The sequence below is a fragment of the Gymnoscopelus microlampas genome (assembly GCF_963454915.1).
Source record: "Gymnoscopelus microlampas genome assembly, chromosome: 6".
NCBI classification, from domain to species: Eukaryota; Metazoa; Chordata; class Actinopteri; order Myctophiformes; family Myctophidae; genus Gymnoscopelus; species Gymnoscopelus microlampas.
In genome coordinates, this window is record NC_139943.1 from 13281883 (window position 1) to 13300483 (window position 18601).

Below are 18601 nucleotides of genomic sequence, written 5' to 3' on the forward strand. Positions count from 1 at the left end.
GAAGCGTGCATGCAGCATCTATTTATACCACAGACCCCCCAACCTCTGTTCCCCACACAGGGATGTGCACCTGTGTGTGTGTGTGTGTGTGTGTGTGTGTGTGTGTGTGTGTGTGTGTGTGTGTGTGTGTGTGTGTGTGTGTGTGTGTGTGTGTGTGTGTGTGTGTGTGTGTGTGTGTGTGTGTGTGTGTGTGTGTGTGTGTGTGTGTGTTGTGTGTGTGTATTATGGGCTCATCATTATGTGTGTGCTACCTCTTCCTGACATGCCATGTCTGGCCCCCTGGGGGGAGGTGATGTAAAACGTCTGTTTGTTTTGTGCACAATTTCCCCTTGTGATTCTCTTCTCCAAATATATCCCAGGTAACATGCAGCAACCGGAGGTGTTGTTGGGGTGGCATCAGCTCAATGCCACACACGCGCATGCAGGCACGCACACGCACGCACGCACGCACGCACAGTCATTACATGCATACTCTCAGAAGGAGACAAGCAAAAAACAACACAAAGTATGCAACAAAACGTGCACGTGCGCACACACACGTTATTTCCTGTTGCTGTGAGGGTGTGAAATTATAATCATCTTCTCGGTAAACTAATTTTCCTCATCAAGGACACTTACAGTGACGGAGGGAAACGTACTGATGTGACAAGTAATAATTATTGTGCTGCATAATGAATCATTTATGAATGTGTTATGCAGCAGTAATATACAATGGCTTTGAGGTGCATTGAATCGTAAACATTGCTCCTTTGAAAACAAGAAATGACATTTTTTTAAATGAGGAGCCATCAAACCTGAAATTAAAGTGGATAATTATATTTATTTATTCATTCATTATATTTCCAGTTGCCTGAATTTCATTCTTGCACTAAACGTGGAGAAACTTAAATAGAAAAAGGAGAGAAATAAAATCGTTGTTGTTAGTACAAATCTGTTTTTTAAAATACAAAACCATTTGCAATACTGTCACAAGAGTATGATTTTGGCAGAAAATAATAGTAGCGCTTCTATAACCAACACAAATCAGAATAAAATAGTACTGTACATCAACGGGTTATTATGATTACACCCAACATATTTTCATTATATTACAAAAAATGATGTAACCTCAGAAACATACTAGCTAACCTCCCAGTCAGTTTGTCATCGGAGTTCAAACTCAAATGCACAACTCTGTGACCAATTAGATACACCAGTGGTTCTCACAGTGGGGGTCCAGGGACCCCCAGGGGTCATTGAGAGTTGTTCCAGGGGGTCCCCAGCAAAATTATTGATATTTAGGAACTTAGGTATTTAGGTACTATATCTTCGAGAGTTTATAGATGGAACCAAAAGGATCCATTTGGTTCCATTTGTACACTCTCCTGAGTTGTGGGGATCCGTGGCCTAGTAGTGGCATACCAAACTGGAGGTCCTTGGAACAATAAAGTTTGGGAACCACTGAAGGCCAATACATACTTGTTCCGACGTTGGAAAAGCTACCAAACTATAGTTCGGAGAGTCAGGACATCTGGAGTTGCACAGGTTCTGAGGACAAGTTCTGGGGCCGGCCTTTACGAATCTCAGAATTTGTAGCTGTAGGCCTATATCACCTCCTTTTCCAAAGAACAGTTCGAACATCGGAAGGGAGTATGTATTGAGTTACACAACAGTATACACTGTGCACAGCAGGAAAAAAAAGTATGCATACTGTACTCTCTAGAAGTAGTCTATGTTGAAAAGAGGCCTTGTCAGCAAGTTCAATCATTTCATGCACAATACTGCCTCCTTAGCTCCTCATCATAATCAGTTTGTCCCTGTACAGTCAACTGGGTATATGTACAAATTCAACAAATATTCTACATAATCTTTAAAAAATAAAATAAAAATAAAACTTGATGCAAGTTAAGAGAAAATAAATCTTGATCCCATCCAAAGGCCCTCAAGTTATCGTTAGTCTAAGTGAACAGTTCTTGCCTAGAAGGAATTTAATATTGATGTCACACTTGTGTCACACACGCGCGCGCGCACACGCACACACACACACACACACACACACACACACACACACACACACACACACACACACACACACACACACACACACACACACACACACACACACACACATTCAATCACTCACTCACTCATACCCAGCCGAAATACAATCATGACATTATACAGACGACTGAAGCATTTGAAAAGCCAGGTGTCAAGTTAAGTTTTAACAATGTTTTTTTTAGCCCCAGTGAGAACGTACTAAGCTGCTTATCGGAATGAAAGGAAATCCCATATTTGAAGAATCAAATATGGGAAGAATCTAAAAAAAAACACAAATGAATTATTCCTCCAATTTTAGAGTCCTCTTCAGCAGTTACACTCATCCTCCCACTTGGTTGTGTGGGGACTCCAGTCTTAATGCTTTTTGTCTGTTCCAGTCATCGAGCCCTGGGAAGTGCAGATTTTTTTGTGACTGCTTCAGTGTTCTGAGGGAAAGGCACTATTATCAGCGGAAGGCCACCCAGCGCCAGACAGAACTTTTGCGATGCAAGACCCCTCGGGGTCCATCGTTTTGCCTGCCAGGCGAGGTCATGTGAGGTGGAACCAATCAGAGGAGGTCACATGCAGGGTAAAGGTCATGAGGTCATGGAGTCTGGGTGATGATGACATGATGACATGCAGTTATTTTCAGCTTCGTCCATCACAGGCGCACACACACAACAATCAGTGCAGGGGTTGACGGGTGAGCACGTAGCGATGCAGCCATGGACACAACTCCCAGCATGCCCTTGTCCACAGGTCCGTATAGACTACTTGTAACATAGTTCTCTGCATCTATACACTCTATACATGATCTGTTATTGTCCATTGAAAATCATTTAATAGTGTACTAGAGTACACTATTAAATAGTGCTTCCTATACTGTACAGGTGTCTCTTTTGGAAAAACACTATGATGATGACTCATAATGTACACAATATCATATTTAGACCAATAAAAACCCAAATAGTTCAGACAAGCACTGCATAGTCCATTATAGAGTTCTGGTAAGAATAATGTACTTGTTAATATAAAAGTGTTAGTTAATATAATATGGTTGCAGGTCATTTTCAGGGGTTGCATGCACTGAACTATAGAATCCAATGTCCAGTTCAACTACTATGTCAATACTGTTGGGACATCGATAACAAAACAAAAAAAACACAGGCTTCCAAATCTCTTCTCAAGGGGCGTCTAAGTGACAAGGTACATCTCTCCATATAGTCCACGTTTTGTGAAGAGTATCTCGTGTCTCTAGGTGGCAGCAGATGTAGATGGGGGTGGCGGGGTGGAGTTATGTCACTATAAAGCCATGCGGTGATACTACAGTAGAACAGATAGGAATCTATGTCTGTGTGTGTGTGTGTGTGACAGACCTGGCTACACAAACGAGTTCAAGGAGTTCATGGCGTTTATGGGGGAAGGGGCCTCGGAGCTCTCGTGGCCCTCGGCCGTGCCCCTGCTGGCACTCTTGCCACTATACTGTCCGATAAACGAGCCGTCCTCGTTGAACTGTCCGTCTCCGCCTTCCCCGCCGTAGTCAACTAAACTGTCATCACTGTCGTCTCTCTTTACCGTCCCGTTGGACGGCGTGCGGCTCCCTTTTAGCGGTTTATGGTCCTCATTGTCACTGAGGGAGAAAATAACATGCCAGGCGTTACAGGTGGAAATGATGTGACAGGATGCATTAAGGAGATTAGTGTCCCCCCTTTTATTAGACGGAGCAACATCATTGTATACGCATCGTTTTATACTTCTTTCATAGAAAATGTATACGTTCACGTCTATTGCGTTTCAGTTAAATTGGAATTAGTCACTGTTTTTCTGATCGTGGATATCTCAGTATACAACAAGAGGTGAATTTCAATATGGTTTGCTCCAAGTCTAAAAAAGGGTAGTAGCCGTGGATGATTAGTTGGTTTCCATCTTGCAACAAGGGAATACATTTCAAGCAATCATTCTCTGCACATTCCCCTTGAAACCAACCATGAAGTGGTAAACATGTTGCTTGACATGAGCCTGTTTTCTCCCGGCAAGAGTTGAAATGGAAAAACAGAAAATTCAGTGGCAGTGATATGTGAAGAAAAGATGAAAAGCAAGGTTTCAGCCAACCCCCCCACCCCCGCTCCCCTCCCCACCCACAAGCGTGATGATCACAATTTGGCAAAATGCATGAATAATCTGCAAAGAATGCTTTCTTTGGACATCGGTTAGTCAACATTGAACATACACGAGAAGGAGATTAATGAGAGGAGATGAAATAGCCCTTCATTCATAAAGCCTTCATACTGTTGACATGCTGCAAGTTGTGATCTCAGCCCCGCGTTAAAATACTGGGAAAGGTAAAGGGTTTCAAAAAGACCAATGACGATTCTATGTAAAATAATAATCATAACCATTTTGAAGACAATGTTGAATCTGAATTGGTATTGATTTTTTTACTGTCAGGTAGTTTTGAAAGACAAAGTGAAAAGAACTGACCAGCTACATTGTAAAAAAGAAATCTGTTACACATTCATGACACCAATATGAAAGCTTTATGAACCAACGTTAAAACTTGATGACAGCGGCGGGAAAAAAACCTGGAATGGTTACAGGGCAAGCATTTTTTTTTCTCTCCACAGTAGCAGTGAATATAATATGTAGACGATTCACCTAATAAGCCCTCCTCACAGGGTGGTTTGATGTAAACCTCCTGACAGCCCTTACCTTCCCTGAGCTCTACATCCTCGTTACACAGAGTGATGGAGGAACAAACAAAAAGGTCATACACAGAAAATCCAGCAAGAATCCCTCATAAGCTGACAAGGCGACGCCAGGCTGTGCACATACACATACACACACACACACACACACACACACACCGTAGAAGGTTTGACGGAATGATGTACGTGCGGCAACCGTTTCTATGCATCTACCTTATACCGTATATGCTCACATCCATTTCAAATGTAATTGTAATGTCAAGCGTAGCATATAACACCCTTGTAAGTACTGTAGGTACAGCAGGTATACACACACTAATATGGCATTTACATTAATCACAGGACACAGGATATAGTCGTTGTCGGGTGGAAACGTGGTATATACACAATTATTTTTCAAAAATAGACGCATTGTGATCTTGTAGATCTGCTGTTTTCACTACTTTTCTGCACGCTGGGCAAGATCTAGCCGGTTGAGTGTCTAAACGGAAGTACCGTAATTTGGCGGAAGTACATTCTCTGTGAATGAAGTGTTGTGATTGGTCGAAAAGGATTGTTTCCAGGGGAAATACATACGACAGAACTCCCACCCCTATAGACATTAGGTCATGACCAGGCTTTTTTCCTCGGAGATGAGAAAAGTCGGGGAACAAAGCTAACTTTTCTGTGACACTGTCATACGACAAACTATAACATAAGGTATTCATCAATCAAAAAAACAACAACATAAAAACATGAAATATGGAGATACAAGATTTCTGCCCGACAGCGACAACATGATCTGCTAAAGTCAAACAAGAGCATTTTGAGTTGAGTTGACTGATGCCTTTATTGACCTTGAGGAAATGGCATGGATAAAAAATAATATTCTCACAAAGGCATCATTTTTTACACTTTTGCCTTGCGATTTACTGTCTACTCAGTTATCTGAATTGATGGCCATAGGAGGGGGTTTCCTTTAGGTGTAACTGGATCCCTACTGTCAGAATGCTATTCTGAATAGATCTCTATACTTGGTCCGCTCTCCCCCCCCCCCTCTACGCAAACATCTCTTAGCCGATCTGCATGTTCACAATGCGTTGCATTGCGGCACATTGTGTTCTTGTAGATCTGCTATTTTGCACAGAATGTTCGCCCCAGAATAGGGATGCAAGGATTCATGTGGTTAATGAGAGAAAGGCTACTAGCCTGGTAACAACAGCCTAAAACAGCACTAGCAAATTATACTTGGTGCTGATTGTGTCCCTCAAACATGCCAATAATTGTATATTTGATCCATATACATCCATATAATATATATATATATATATAATTATTTCATTCATCACATTATTGCCTACAGCAAGTATCATACACCAGATCTTCACACCATGCATATGGCATATTATATATCAATATGTTTTTTTCTTTTTATCACAGCATACTGTAAAATGTATAGAACAGATTCATGTATACATAATACAAAACGTAATATCAAATATAAAAGCAAAACCATCTTAAAAATTGACATATAGAAAAGAATGTTGAAAAACATAAGCTGTACTTAAGTAAAGTGCTTAAACGTTCTTTATTCTGCGTGCGATCGGAGAAGCAGCCAACTGTAGAAGGAGGATGCTAGCAAGCATAGCTAGGTACTAACAGTTAGTTAGCAGAATTATTTCAATGATATCTAATGTACATTATGTAAATGGCAATCGATTAAGCAAGTTGTTAATAATCTATATACAGACACTGCATAATGGATAGCTTATTAGTTGGATGTTGGGGCCAACTTAGAATGTTGCAAATGTAGCTTATTTGATCTGACACTGATTTAAGACTAGCTTTCAAAATGCCCAAACCCCCTAATCACTAGAACTGACACCTGAATAAAGAAGCTTGCTTCTCAAATGACACCACGTTGTCATATCAAGCACACGCGCACACGCACACACACACACACACACACACACACACACACACACACACACACACACACACACACACACACTATACAGTCCATGGCACACACAAACATTACGCCCCCCCTTCACAGATGTACCACAACCCAGAAGAAGGAGAACAGGCTTTGTGCTTTGCTGTGTGTAGAAGTTCAAAGAGAGGAGGGGTACAATTTCTTCCTACTGTTATGATATTCTGTCTATGTGGTGGTGGTGGTCCTGGGCGCTTGCTGGAGGTCAGCTGTAAGGACATGGGGCAAAAAGGAAAGGTGGGCACAGCTCCAGCCCAGCTAGAGTGACCGGGTGTGAGTGGGAAATGGGGGGAGTCATTGGTGCGTCTCTTGGTCAGGGAGGGTGGGGGAGTACAAGGGGCAGGTTTTTTTTTCAGTGGACATGGGCCCTGGAGGCTCAAGAGGGACCACGGTCACTTTCTCTCTCACCTGTATTCCCCAAAAGTACAGTCCTCGTCTTTCATGGGCTGGAACTCTGGGTCGGTGTGTGCGTCCTCCTTTTCTTTGACTGCAGAACAAAGTTGGCACAACATCACCGAACTGAGCAAAAGAACGAGGTAGCGTACTGAAAGTCGCCTACAGACTATGAAAGAGTAGATTGTGTGTCATACATGGAAGTGTGTGTGTGTGTGTGTGTGTGTGTGTGTGTGTGTGTGTGTGTGTGTGTGTGTGTGTGTGTGTGTGTGTGTGTGTGTGTGTGTGCGTCTGTGTGTCAAGGTTATTATATTTAACGAAAACTAACGAAATAACGAAAACTAAAATTGTGTGTGCGTGCGCGTGCTACTTGCCAGGGTATTTTCCACCCTTATTTCTCTGGATGAAGCATATGATGAGGAGGATGAGGATGAGGAGCGCGATGGCACACATGAGGCCGATGAACCAGCCCTGTGTGGCGATGTCCACCTGCCTGCTCGCAGTAGCTGTGTGGATGAGGAGAATTCACAATGAATACTGGGCCTTACAACCATCAAACTCCACACAGTAAAATCCTATAGTGTTAATCTAACTCTGAGTGTGGACAAATGGAACCAAATGGACCCGTAAGGGTCCATTTGGTTCCATTTGTACACAGTCAGAGTTTACAGACCCGTATTTTCCATTTTGGTTCCTAACTATCAATGATAGTTGAGGGACCCCCTGGAAACCCCTCTAGGCAAAATTAACACTACAGACTTTACCGTGTAGAAAATGAAATCGTTCAAATCATGATTCACTATTATGTGTTAGACAAGCGTGGACCAACAATAATTATTATGAAATATCGTGAAGCATTCCTTTTAGTATCTACTTGATGAGGGATTTGCCGGTTAGGAGTGCTTTATTACAATGTGCTGCTACTGCTTTGAGCGTTAATTGCTGAAAGAGACAGCCTTGGTTCTGGTTAGAGCAGTTAAGGCATCTCCATGGATTTAGCTGTCAGTGAGGAGACAGACATTCATTACACACACGCTAGCATGTTATTGCAAAGACATTAATAATACGTTTAACGGATTGAGAATCTATTGGTTTCTCTCCCACACGTGTGCACACACGAGACACACACGCACGCAGGCACGCAAACACACGCACGCACGCACGCACGCACGCACGCACGCACGCACGCACGCACGCACGCACGCACGCACGCACGCACGCACGCACGCACACACACACACACACACACACACACACACACACACACACACACACACACACACACACACACACACACACACACACACACACACACACACACACACACACACACACACACAAGCACATTATTGCAAACACATTCATATACTGTACCATTTAACACGAATGGCAGATTGGGTATCTATTTTTTTTCTCCTCTCCCACATAAATACAAGAGACACACACTTGCGCACACACGCACGCACGCACGCACGCACGCACGCACGCACGCACGCACGCACGCACGCACGCAAACACACAAGTTATGAAATTAGGTTGAATATTGTACACTAAACACATATACTTTCTATATGAAAATGACACTCGTTTCCTAATACATTCATAAAATCTGCAGCACGATCCGTATGCTGTAATCTTCCACCCAGGATGAAATCATGCCCAACGCTAACACACACACAATCTACATCACTATGGAACATGCATGGAATATGAATTCCATTGGAACGACCACAGCTGTGGTCTGTTACCGTACATCCACACTGGACTGAGTTATGGTTACACAACGCCACAAACTACTGCACAGTCTACACACACGATCAGTGGTGGACAGTAACAAAGTACATTTACTTGAGTACTGTACTTATATTTGTCTCCAATGTGGTAGAGTGAAGTATACAAAAGTATACAAATACTCAAGTAAAGTGCAAATACTCAAATAACCTACTTAAAAGGATCCCTGGCTAATAAGGCATTATGCCTTAATACTGTACATCATAATTGCTCTCTATAACTAACATCATGAACTTGCAACAGGCGTTGTCCCCCTTGAGTAAAAGATGAACTATTTCTAACATATATAAGATATTTAAGGTGTTTTCAATTTTTAATTTTAGATATAGAGGGCAATTATAATGTATTAAGGCATATAAGACTTATTAGCCAGGGATCCTTTTAAGTAGATTATTTGAGTATTTGCACTTTACTTGAGTATTTGTATACTTTTGTATACTTCACTCTACTACATTTCAGACAAATATTGTACTTTTGACCTTCATTACATTTCTAGGAAGGGAAAAAAGTTCAGTATGATTGAAGCACTTAAGACCTGTTTCGAATATAGGGAAAATAGCAGATCTACAAGCTCACAACGCATCAAGCTTATAGATTTGCTATTTTCACTTGTATTGATAATTCTGGAAGTTTCTGGAAAGTCCGATTTTTGGGGGGGAAAATGTCAAAGCTTTAATACAGCAATGCATTGATATTAAAAAGAAAATGTACTTTGTCATTTGAACTTTTGAACTTTACTTAAGTATTTTTTTAAAGCATGTACTTTGAAATACTTTTACTTTTAAAGTAAGTACAGTATAGTACTCCAGTACAAATATAACTGAGCAACTTTGTAAGTTGAGTACAATTTGACCAGGAGCATCTATACTCTGGGCCCTATCTTGATTCACTATTATGCATCTATACTTTTTGGGCCTTACCCCTTATGCCTTAACTTTTTAGGATTTTTAAACTATTTTTAAAAACATTTTTAAATAATTCAAATAGCCGATCTACAAGCTCACAACGTGTCGATGTAGATTGGCTATTTTCACTATTTTAAAATGTTTTTCAATATAGTAAAAATAAGTGGCATAGGCTTAAGGGGTAAGGCACACACGCAAGATAGGGCCCTTTGACTCAACTACTGGGGTCGAGTACTTTGTCCACCACTGCATAGCACACGATACAGTCCTAGGTAAAAGCCGAGGCTGGGCCGGGCCAGGCCAGGCCATGCACGGCCAGGCCAGGTGGGGCTTTATAGGGCAGAGGCAACTGCCTGCAAGCTGCCTCACCTGGGACTTCAACCAAAAGTTCCTTGGAGTGGTGGGAGGCCTGGTCACTGTGGCCCTTTGCCACCACCCGTACCCTATAGGACAGGCCCTCCTTTAAACCCTTCATCAGCACATAGTTCTGAGAGCCGTTCACAAACTCTTTCTGCCAATCCGCTGCGCCTTCACCTGCGGGAGGGACGTTGACGGGAGAGAGGCAGGTTGAGGGAGGGAGGAGCACAGCTTGGAATAATGGGCCAGTATGGGATCATGCAGGGATGGTTTCTTTGAACGTTTACGGTGGATTTATTAAAGTCATACTGTGTAATAACATTCATTCTAGAAGCCTTTTTGGCGACACCTCTGGTAGCTCCGTGATCATTACAGCGTCTATAGCGTGTCTATGGTCTGCTAGAACAGTGGTTCTCAACGTTTTCAGGCCGCGACCCCCCAAAATAATCATATTTGAATTGGGAACTCCCCACCCTGATAAGCACTTGGAATTGTAGGAGTTGAGGCATTAGATTTTGTTCGACTTTTGTTCGGACACAGATAAATATTGTGAAAATAACAGATCTACAAGCTCACAACGCCTTGCGTTGTGAGCTTGTAGATCGGCAGCAGAGTCTGACAGTGGAGCTTATTTTGGAAGCAATAACAACAACGTCGACAGAGGTTGTATGTATGACTTAAATGATGAGATTAAATAAATAAATAAAAAGCACTGCATCATTTTGGTGAGTGTCAGGCACTCACGACTAAAAATGGTGTTGTCAAAAAACACATTTACGTTGAATGGTAATTGAAAAAGTTACACGGTATGACTTTAAGCCCTAGTATCTAAGTTTTTCTAAATGTTTCTAAATTTGTTCTAAATGTATCTTTTTCTAGATTTATAAACATGTGTAACTACAACCTCACAACGCGTTGCATTGCAATGCATTGTGAGCTTGTAGATCTGCTATTTTTGAAGGATTTCTGATGGTAGTTAATAATAGACTAACTGACATATGACTTATTGATAAGATGGGGTGGCACTACCAACCAAAACGATCTACAGTATATTAGATCTAACTACAATGCATGTTAATGGATACATGAGACCTGGGTATGATAAATAAATATGGTCATCATAATGAAGGGTAAGACTCAATCATGAAATGATTGAACTGAGCATTGCTCAGTCATGGGAATAATATGAGTTATTCTAATTCCTGCGTGAATAATGTAAAATGTAGGTGTGAGAGAGCCATACTACAAAAAGCGCTTTTGCTTTATTCATCCTCGATGCAGGTGGAGCAAAATGAACCCAGGTCAGTTAAATCAAAATCGACTGGCGCGAACATAACAAGCTCACGCCAGCTGTTTGTGCGATGCACACAGATCACTAGCCAATTGCGGTCTTATTTTTTTTTTATCACATCTGGGTCCACACTGGCAGGAGCCAAGAGCTCCTGCCAGTCTGGAGCTCTTGCTCCACACTGGCACACTGTGGAGCTCTTGCCAATGTTTGTATAGACCCGCACAAGCCAATAATGGAGTAGGAATCTCTTGCCACCTGATGTAGAAGTGGAAGAAACACAGGTGTTTCTTTTTTTTGCTTACTGTTTTCTACGTATTCTACATAAACATTTTTCTCCGGGCCCCAGTATTCCCAACTGATCAGCGCCCCGTCCTCTCCCATCGAGGAGCTAACGTTCCCAAAAGCTGGAGTAGCAGGCGGCACTGAGCACACAAGAGAAAACACAATGATGAAGCTTGTTTTTTGTTGTTGTTTTTTTTGTCGCAGGTCAAAAGGAAATTCAATAAATGGCAATATATTGCTATTTTCTTATGGTTCTACTAAATGTTTCCTCATAAAATTGTAAATCATTGCAATACAAAGCCTATGCACAAATACTGTATTACTAAGATTCTGATAACCCCTATATTGCAAGAAATATTTTATCTAGGTCACAAAGGTCATAAAATGTCTCTGGAACACCAGTTCTTCACTACAGTTATCTGTCAATAAGTCAAACAAAGCTACAGAGCGAAACAACAAAACAATTTAACACACATACTGTACTGAAGTGTACTGTAGCACACATCAGATATTTAGCTGATAGCTAAATAGGTATAAATCATATTAATATGATAATATGATGATAATATGATGATAATATGAATATATTATATATTATATTAATATCGTAAGATCTCAGCGGTTAGATCTGTACCCTTGTGGTTTGGGTGTAGAGGCGGAGGCCGTGCTATGGGATGGAAGGGTTGTGTGTTCCCTGAAACAACATGGAGAACGGTAAACACCACCACACAGTCACCCACACCCACAACCACACACACACACACACACACACAAATACGCACAAACAGCAACAAACACAGTCCATACACAGAGATACAGCAGACAGGTTGGACAGGGGTTATACACATTGCAGTCCATTCATTGGCATGCCAAGCAAACCGATGCCATGCAGAGAGAAGCATCACCGGTCAGAGGCAGTTGTCAGCAGCCACCGAGAGAGAAGGCACATGGAGGTCAAGTATGACGGAGTGCTTTGAAAACAGCTCTATCACACAGCAAGACAACACACATCACAGAGCAGCTTTATAGGCGTGGGAGGCTTAATAGCATTCAGGTTTTATGTATCTGAAACAGCGACAGCCTACTCCTCCTGGGCTGTGCGGTTTGACAGCTGCGAGGGGGATTTGTTCAAATGCAAACAAGTGCATGCTTTGAGAGGTATTTGAAGGTAAAAAAAAGCATGCACACTCTCACGGAGTGTCACTGGTACCTGGCCCAAAACCTGGCCCAAAATCTACATCAAGCTGATTCATTAGAGCTTGCAGGGAGAAATAAGACACAAAGAGAGAACAAGACAAGGGTCAACATCGGTTGATGTCGCCCTGTTTAGACAGAGGTTCGTGGGAACATGCTGCGTAATCGCACATTTAGTGATGAATCGGTCGCTACGTTTAACACTGCAGGCGAATCACAATCATGGTCCACTATGCAAAAACCTTTTTCGATGATGTGAATGAGCTTATATCATGTTATAATAAATGCATGTTGACGGACTTCATTTGAACACTGTACTGTACACACAATTTCTATGAGTGACAATATTGTAGCACAAGCAAATCAAACCAGGCTTCAAAAAACAGCACAGTTTCGATGTTTTCCTGGAGTTGAAGCAGAAAATACGATCGATCCATTGACTGATATGAACGGATGTTCCTCAGCTGAGCCAAAACAACACTAATTCCCTCTGATCTAGTGAGGAAGTAATCTGTCATCTGCCACTATCGATTAATTTCTTTGCGATTATCCGATCGATTATAAGGAGAGGTGTTTTTTTATTTATAAATGTTTTCTTTTCTTTTTTTTATAACCGAGTAAATGAATTAGTCCCATGAATCACTTAAGCCTTCTTTATACAGAGGCGTTGTGCAAAGGTCGCAAAGATAGCCGATATAATGACATGTCCAAAACAAGGATCCAGGCTGAAAGTGGTTAACTGTTGTTGCAGCACAATTTGGACTTAACGGTCAATTTATGCTACTCGGTTAATCGATTATTCTATTTAATGTATTTTATAAAAATGTATTATTTGATATGATCAATAGGCTCTATGCACAGCAGCCATATTGGAAAGAAATTGGGCCTCTTCTTACTTCCTTCACAGGTGTTACCAATGATACTAATGAAGGCTCTGTTCCATTCTGGTCAGGGTGCTGATATCGTGCATTTTGGCTCACTAGAAACACTCCATTTTGGTTCCCAAATGGCCCCTTATGGTGGGTGTGTAACTCTGAGAGTGTACAAATGGAACCAAATGGACCCGTAAGGGTCCATTTGGTTCCATTTGTACACTCTCAGAGTTATGGGGGTCATGGGGAAAATAAGACAACCACTATGCCACACTACATGGAACAGAGCCTTAATTAGTATCATTACTAACACCTGTGAAGGAAGTAAGGAAGGGGCCCAATTCATTCCCAATATGGCTGCTGTGCATAGAGCCTATTCAATCGATTAGTTTGATTGACTGTTGCACCCCTTAATACGGTTCATCTTCAAAACCCTCCATTGATTTCGGGCCAAACCTACCTTCGTCCATGATGGTGACCGCCTCCTCTGGGATGGCGGGGCCTGCTCCGTTGCCCGTATTGGCGTTCAAATAAAACCTGTAGCGCGTGCTGTACTTGAGGTCCAGCAGTATGATGGAGGTCTCATTGGGAGGTATGGACACTTCCCTCACCGGGCCCACTGCATGGGTGTTATTGACTGGAGGAAGGGTGGTGGGTGGTGGTGAAGGGATGGTGGAGTGATAGGAGTGATGGAGCAGGGTGGAAGGAAGATGGTGGGGTGGGGCAGAGATAAAGTGGGGAAGGTATAATGGCCACAGGCAGTGTCCAGGTAGAGGGGTGTGTCAAGATGGGACGGGTGGAAGTGGAGAAATTAGGGAAGGGGCGTGGTGTTTAGAAATGTAAAGTAATTGTAATAATAATCATAGATAGTAAAATCAATAATAGATTAGTTGATTCATTCATTTGTGCTATTGTACACTGTACTAAGGAAAACTACTTTGCGAATATAGCCAATCTGCAAGCTCACAGGACGCAACGTTTTTGTGAGTTTGTAAATCGGCGTATTTAAAAAAAAATCACACCCTGTGTGAAGGAAGCGGTGCCTTTGGGGCGGGGCCTCCTGGTGGCGCTATAATAGGGCGGGGCGGGGCTTCAGCAATTAATGCTCGTCCCTATTGGTGGTGTAAGTCCACATACCAAATTTGGACTTGGTGGCATGCTGCAAACTGGAGTTATAGCTGTTTAAAGCCAGTGGCCTCCTGGTGGCGCTATGATAGGGCGGGGCGGGGCTTCAGCAGTCAATGCTCGTCCCTATTGGTGGTCTAAGTCCACATACCAAATTTGGACTTGCTGGCATGCTGCGAACTGGAGTTATAGCTGTTTAAAGCCCGTGCTCAAACGGACAAACGGACAAACGGACAAACGGACATACGGACGGACAAAGTCAAGTGTAGAGCGGTTGGCACCGCTAAAAATAATGAAACACTTTTCGAAAATCTTTGAAAATGTGAAAACTTTTGAAAATATGACCGGAAGGTTTAAAAGTGGTTAGAGCGTTCTCAGGCTATCCTTATCCTTTGTGTGTTGATTATGTTATAACCGTCCTTTATACAGTACTTATACGTATACTGCTGCTACACAACATATAAAAGGAAAACCCACAAAACTACATACAGGAAACAAACAAAAAAAGGAATAATACAAAATAAAAGAACAGTTCTTACCTGGCTGATATCTGAGGGTGTAACCAGTGAGGCGTCCATTGCGATCATGAGGAGCCCCCCACTCCAGAGTCAGAGAGTCCAGGCTGGGGTCCGTGATTCTCAGGAAAGATGGAACGCCAGGGACTGAAGAAAAAGAAAAATGCAACAAACCATAACTATTCATTTCATTGGCCATTAAGTTATTAGTTATTGTGGGATCGCTAAAGCGATCACACTAATGTTATTGTGCATATTTATTGTGGGATCGCTAAAGCGATCACACTACTGTTATTGTGGACGGTGTTTTTTTGGCACCTAACTAGTCCTTCATACTTTTAGCTACAAACTCCGTTCCAACTCTTCAACGTTCGGCCTACTCAGGACATGTCGGCTATTATTCAAATTTTTGAAATAATTTGTACTTTTAGAGATATTTCACTTTTTACTTCTAAAAAATCCCCATTCATTTCAATGGGGAAATTCATACTTTTAGCTAGAAACTCTGTTCCTCCGTTATAACGTTCAGCCTACTTAGGACATATTGGCTACCATTTGAATTTTTGAAATAATTCAAATGGGAAAAAAGTTTTTTCCAAAACTTTTTTTTTTTCAGATTTTTTTTTTTCAATTTTTTTTTTTCCGAACTTTTTTTTTTTTCCAAATTTTTTTTTTTCCAAAAAAATTTTTTTTCCCAAAATTGTTTTTTTCCAATTTTTTTTTTTTTCAAATTTTTTTTTTTTCCCAAAACATTTTTTTTTCAAATTTTTTTTTTTCCCAAATTTTTTTATTTTTAGATTTTTTTTTTCCGAACTTTTTTTTTTCAGATTTTTTTTCCTAACTTTTTTTTTTTCAACATTTTTTTTCTTTCCAAATTCAAACCTTTCAAACCTTTAGAACTTTTAGAACCTTTCAAACCTTTCAAACCTTTCAAACCTTTCAAACCTTTCAAACCTTTAGAACTTTTAGAACCTTTCAAACCTTTCAAACCTTTCAAACCTTTAGAACTTTTAGAACCTTTAGAACCTTTAGAACCTTTCAAACCTTTCAAACCTTTAGAACTTTTAGAACCTTTCAAACCTTTCAAACCTTTCAAACCTTTAGAACTTTTAGAACCTTTAGAACCTTTAGAACCTTTAGAACCTTTAGAACCTTTCAAACCTTTCAAACCTTTCAAACCTTTAGAACCTTTCAAACCTTTCAAACCTTTCAAACCTTTCAAACCTTTCAAACCTTTCAAACCTATAACACTACTAACACTATCAATACTCAATACCTGCAACATTCTTAGCGATCCCACACTGTTTCTTCAGGAACAGTACTTTCTAGTTATTATTATATATTTATTCCGCCCGTTTTTTGGCACCTAACTAGTCCTTCATACTTTTAGCTACAAACTCCGTTCCAACTCTTCAACGTTCGGCCTACTCAGGACATGTCGGCTATTATTCAAATTTTTGAAATAATTTGTACTTTTAGAGATATTGCACTTTTTACTTCTAAAAAAAGCCCATTCATTTCAATGGGGAAATTCATACTTTTAGCTAGAAACTCCGTTCCAACTCTATAACGTTCAGCCTACTTAGGACATATTGGCTACCATTTGAATTTTTGAAATAATTCAAATGGGAAAAAAGTTTTTTCCAAAACTTTTAATTTTTCAGAATTTTTTTTTTTCAGAATTTGTTTTTTTCAAATTTTTTTTTTTTCAGAATTTTTTTTTTTCAATTTTTATTTCCAATTTTTTTTTTTTTCCAATTTTTTTTTTTTTTAGAATTTTTTTTTTCCAAATTTTTTTTTTTCAAAAATTTTTTTTTTTCAATTTTTTTTTTTTCAAAAATTTTTTTTTTCCAAATTTTTTTTTTCCATTTTTTTTTTTCCAATTTTTTTTTTTCTTATTTTTTTTTCCTAACTTTTTTTTTTTCAGATTTTTTTTTTCTTTCCAAATTCAAACCTTTCAAACCTTTAGAACTTTTAGAACCTTTAGAACCTTTCAAACCTTTAGAACCTTTAGAACTTTTCAAACCTTTAGAACCTTTCAAACCTTTCAAACCTTCAGAACTTTTAGAACCTTTAGAACCTTTCAAACCTTTCAAACCTTTCAAACCTTTCAAACCTTTAGAACCTTTCAAACCTTTCAAACCTTTCAAAACTTTAGAACCTTTCAAACCTTTCAAACCTTTCAAACCTTTCAAACCTTTCAAACCTTTAGAACCTTTAGAACCTTTCAAACCTATAACACTACTATCAATACTCAATACCTGCAACATTCTTAGCGATCCCACACTGTTTCTTCAGGAACAGTACTTTCTAGTTATTACTTGATATATCATTGATTAATGACTGGTCATAAGAAAGAGTATCGAGAGAGAATCAAGTTTCTGAACATTATTATTACAAATTATATGTGAAGTGTGCAAAGAAAGAATCAACGAAAGAAAGTTGAAATTGGTGCTACTTTTACGAGTCTCTGCTCATGACGTCCATTGGTGCAAAGCTCCGTCTCATTTTGTGTTAGTACAAAGTGGCAGCATGTAAATTTCTTACAACAGCCAAAAAATATCGAGACACAGATAATGTCTTCCGTTCGTTACCTCCTTCGGGGGTCTCAAACTGCTGGTTGGAGCAGGGGGGGCCCTCCCCCTTGCCGTTGAAGACCCTGACGTTGAAGGAGTAGAGGCTGAAGGGATGCAGGCCGGGCAGCATGCCGTGGCTGTGGTTCCCACTGAAGGTCAGGATCTGCTTCTCCACGTGGTGGGGGTTGTGCTTGTGGAGGCTCTGTTCCCTCCAGTAGTACACCTGATGGACACGGTTCGACATTTAGCACATCACTGCAACGTGTGTTGCATCACAGCTTGAGTTGAGCGAGCACAGCGCGAGACAAGCCAAGGCAGAGTATCCTTTGATGAGAACATGTTGGTTTTCTGCACCGAGCTGTGTTATTCGGCTGTGTGTGTGTGTGTGTGTGTGTGTGTGTGTGTGTGTGTGTGTGTGTGTGTGTGTGTGTGACCTTTATTTTTCCTATGCTTCTTTTATTTATTTATTACATGTTTTTCAATTTGATTTCGTCTATTCTTTATTTATTTTCAAATGCCCTTTTCATGCATTTAAATGCTTTTTTATGCCTTCCTTACATATCGTCTATGTCGGGTGGAAACCTCATATGTCCAAACCAGTTAC

At 40.6% G+C, this 18601-nt stretch overlaps 1 protein-coding gene across 1 annotated transcript in view; it reads right to left on the reverse strand.

Moving 5' to 3' along the window:
- Positions 1-857: 857 nt before the first annotated feature.
- Positions 858-18601, reverse strand: part of LOC311048019 (neuronal cell adhesion molecule-like) — a 98952-nt gene continuing 81208 nt past the window's right edge. The window contains exons 23-31 of the mRNA XM_084061006.1: positions 18016-18220; positions 15446-15568; positions 14242-14418; positions 12350-12409; positions 11736-11855; positions 10155-10319; positions 7464-7595; positions 7105-7183; positions 858-3649 (exon numbers count right to left, since the gene is read on the reverse strand). Of these exons, the coding sequence (XP_083917132.1) occupies positions 3400-3649; positions 7105-7183; positions 7464-7595; positions 10155-10319; positions 11736-11855; positions 12350-12409; positions 14242-14418; positions 15446-15568; positions 18016-18220 (1311 nt within the window). The 3' untranslated portion in view covers positions 858-3399. The remainder of the gene's footprint in view (positions 3650-7104; positions 7184-7463; positions 7596-10154; positions 10320-11735; positions 11856-12349; positions 12410-14241; positions 14419-15445; positions 15569-18015; positions 18221-18601) is intronic.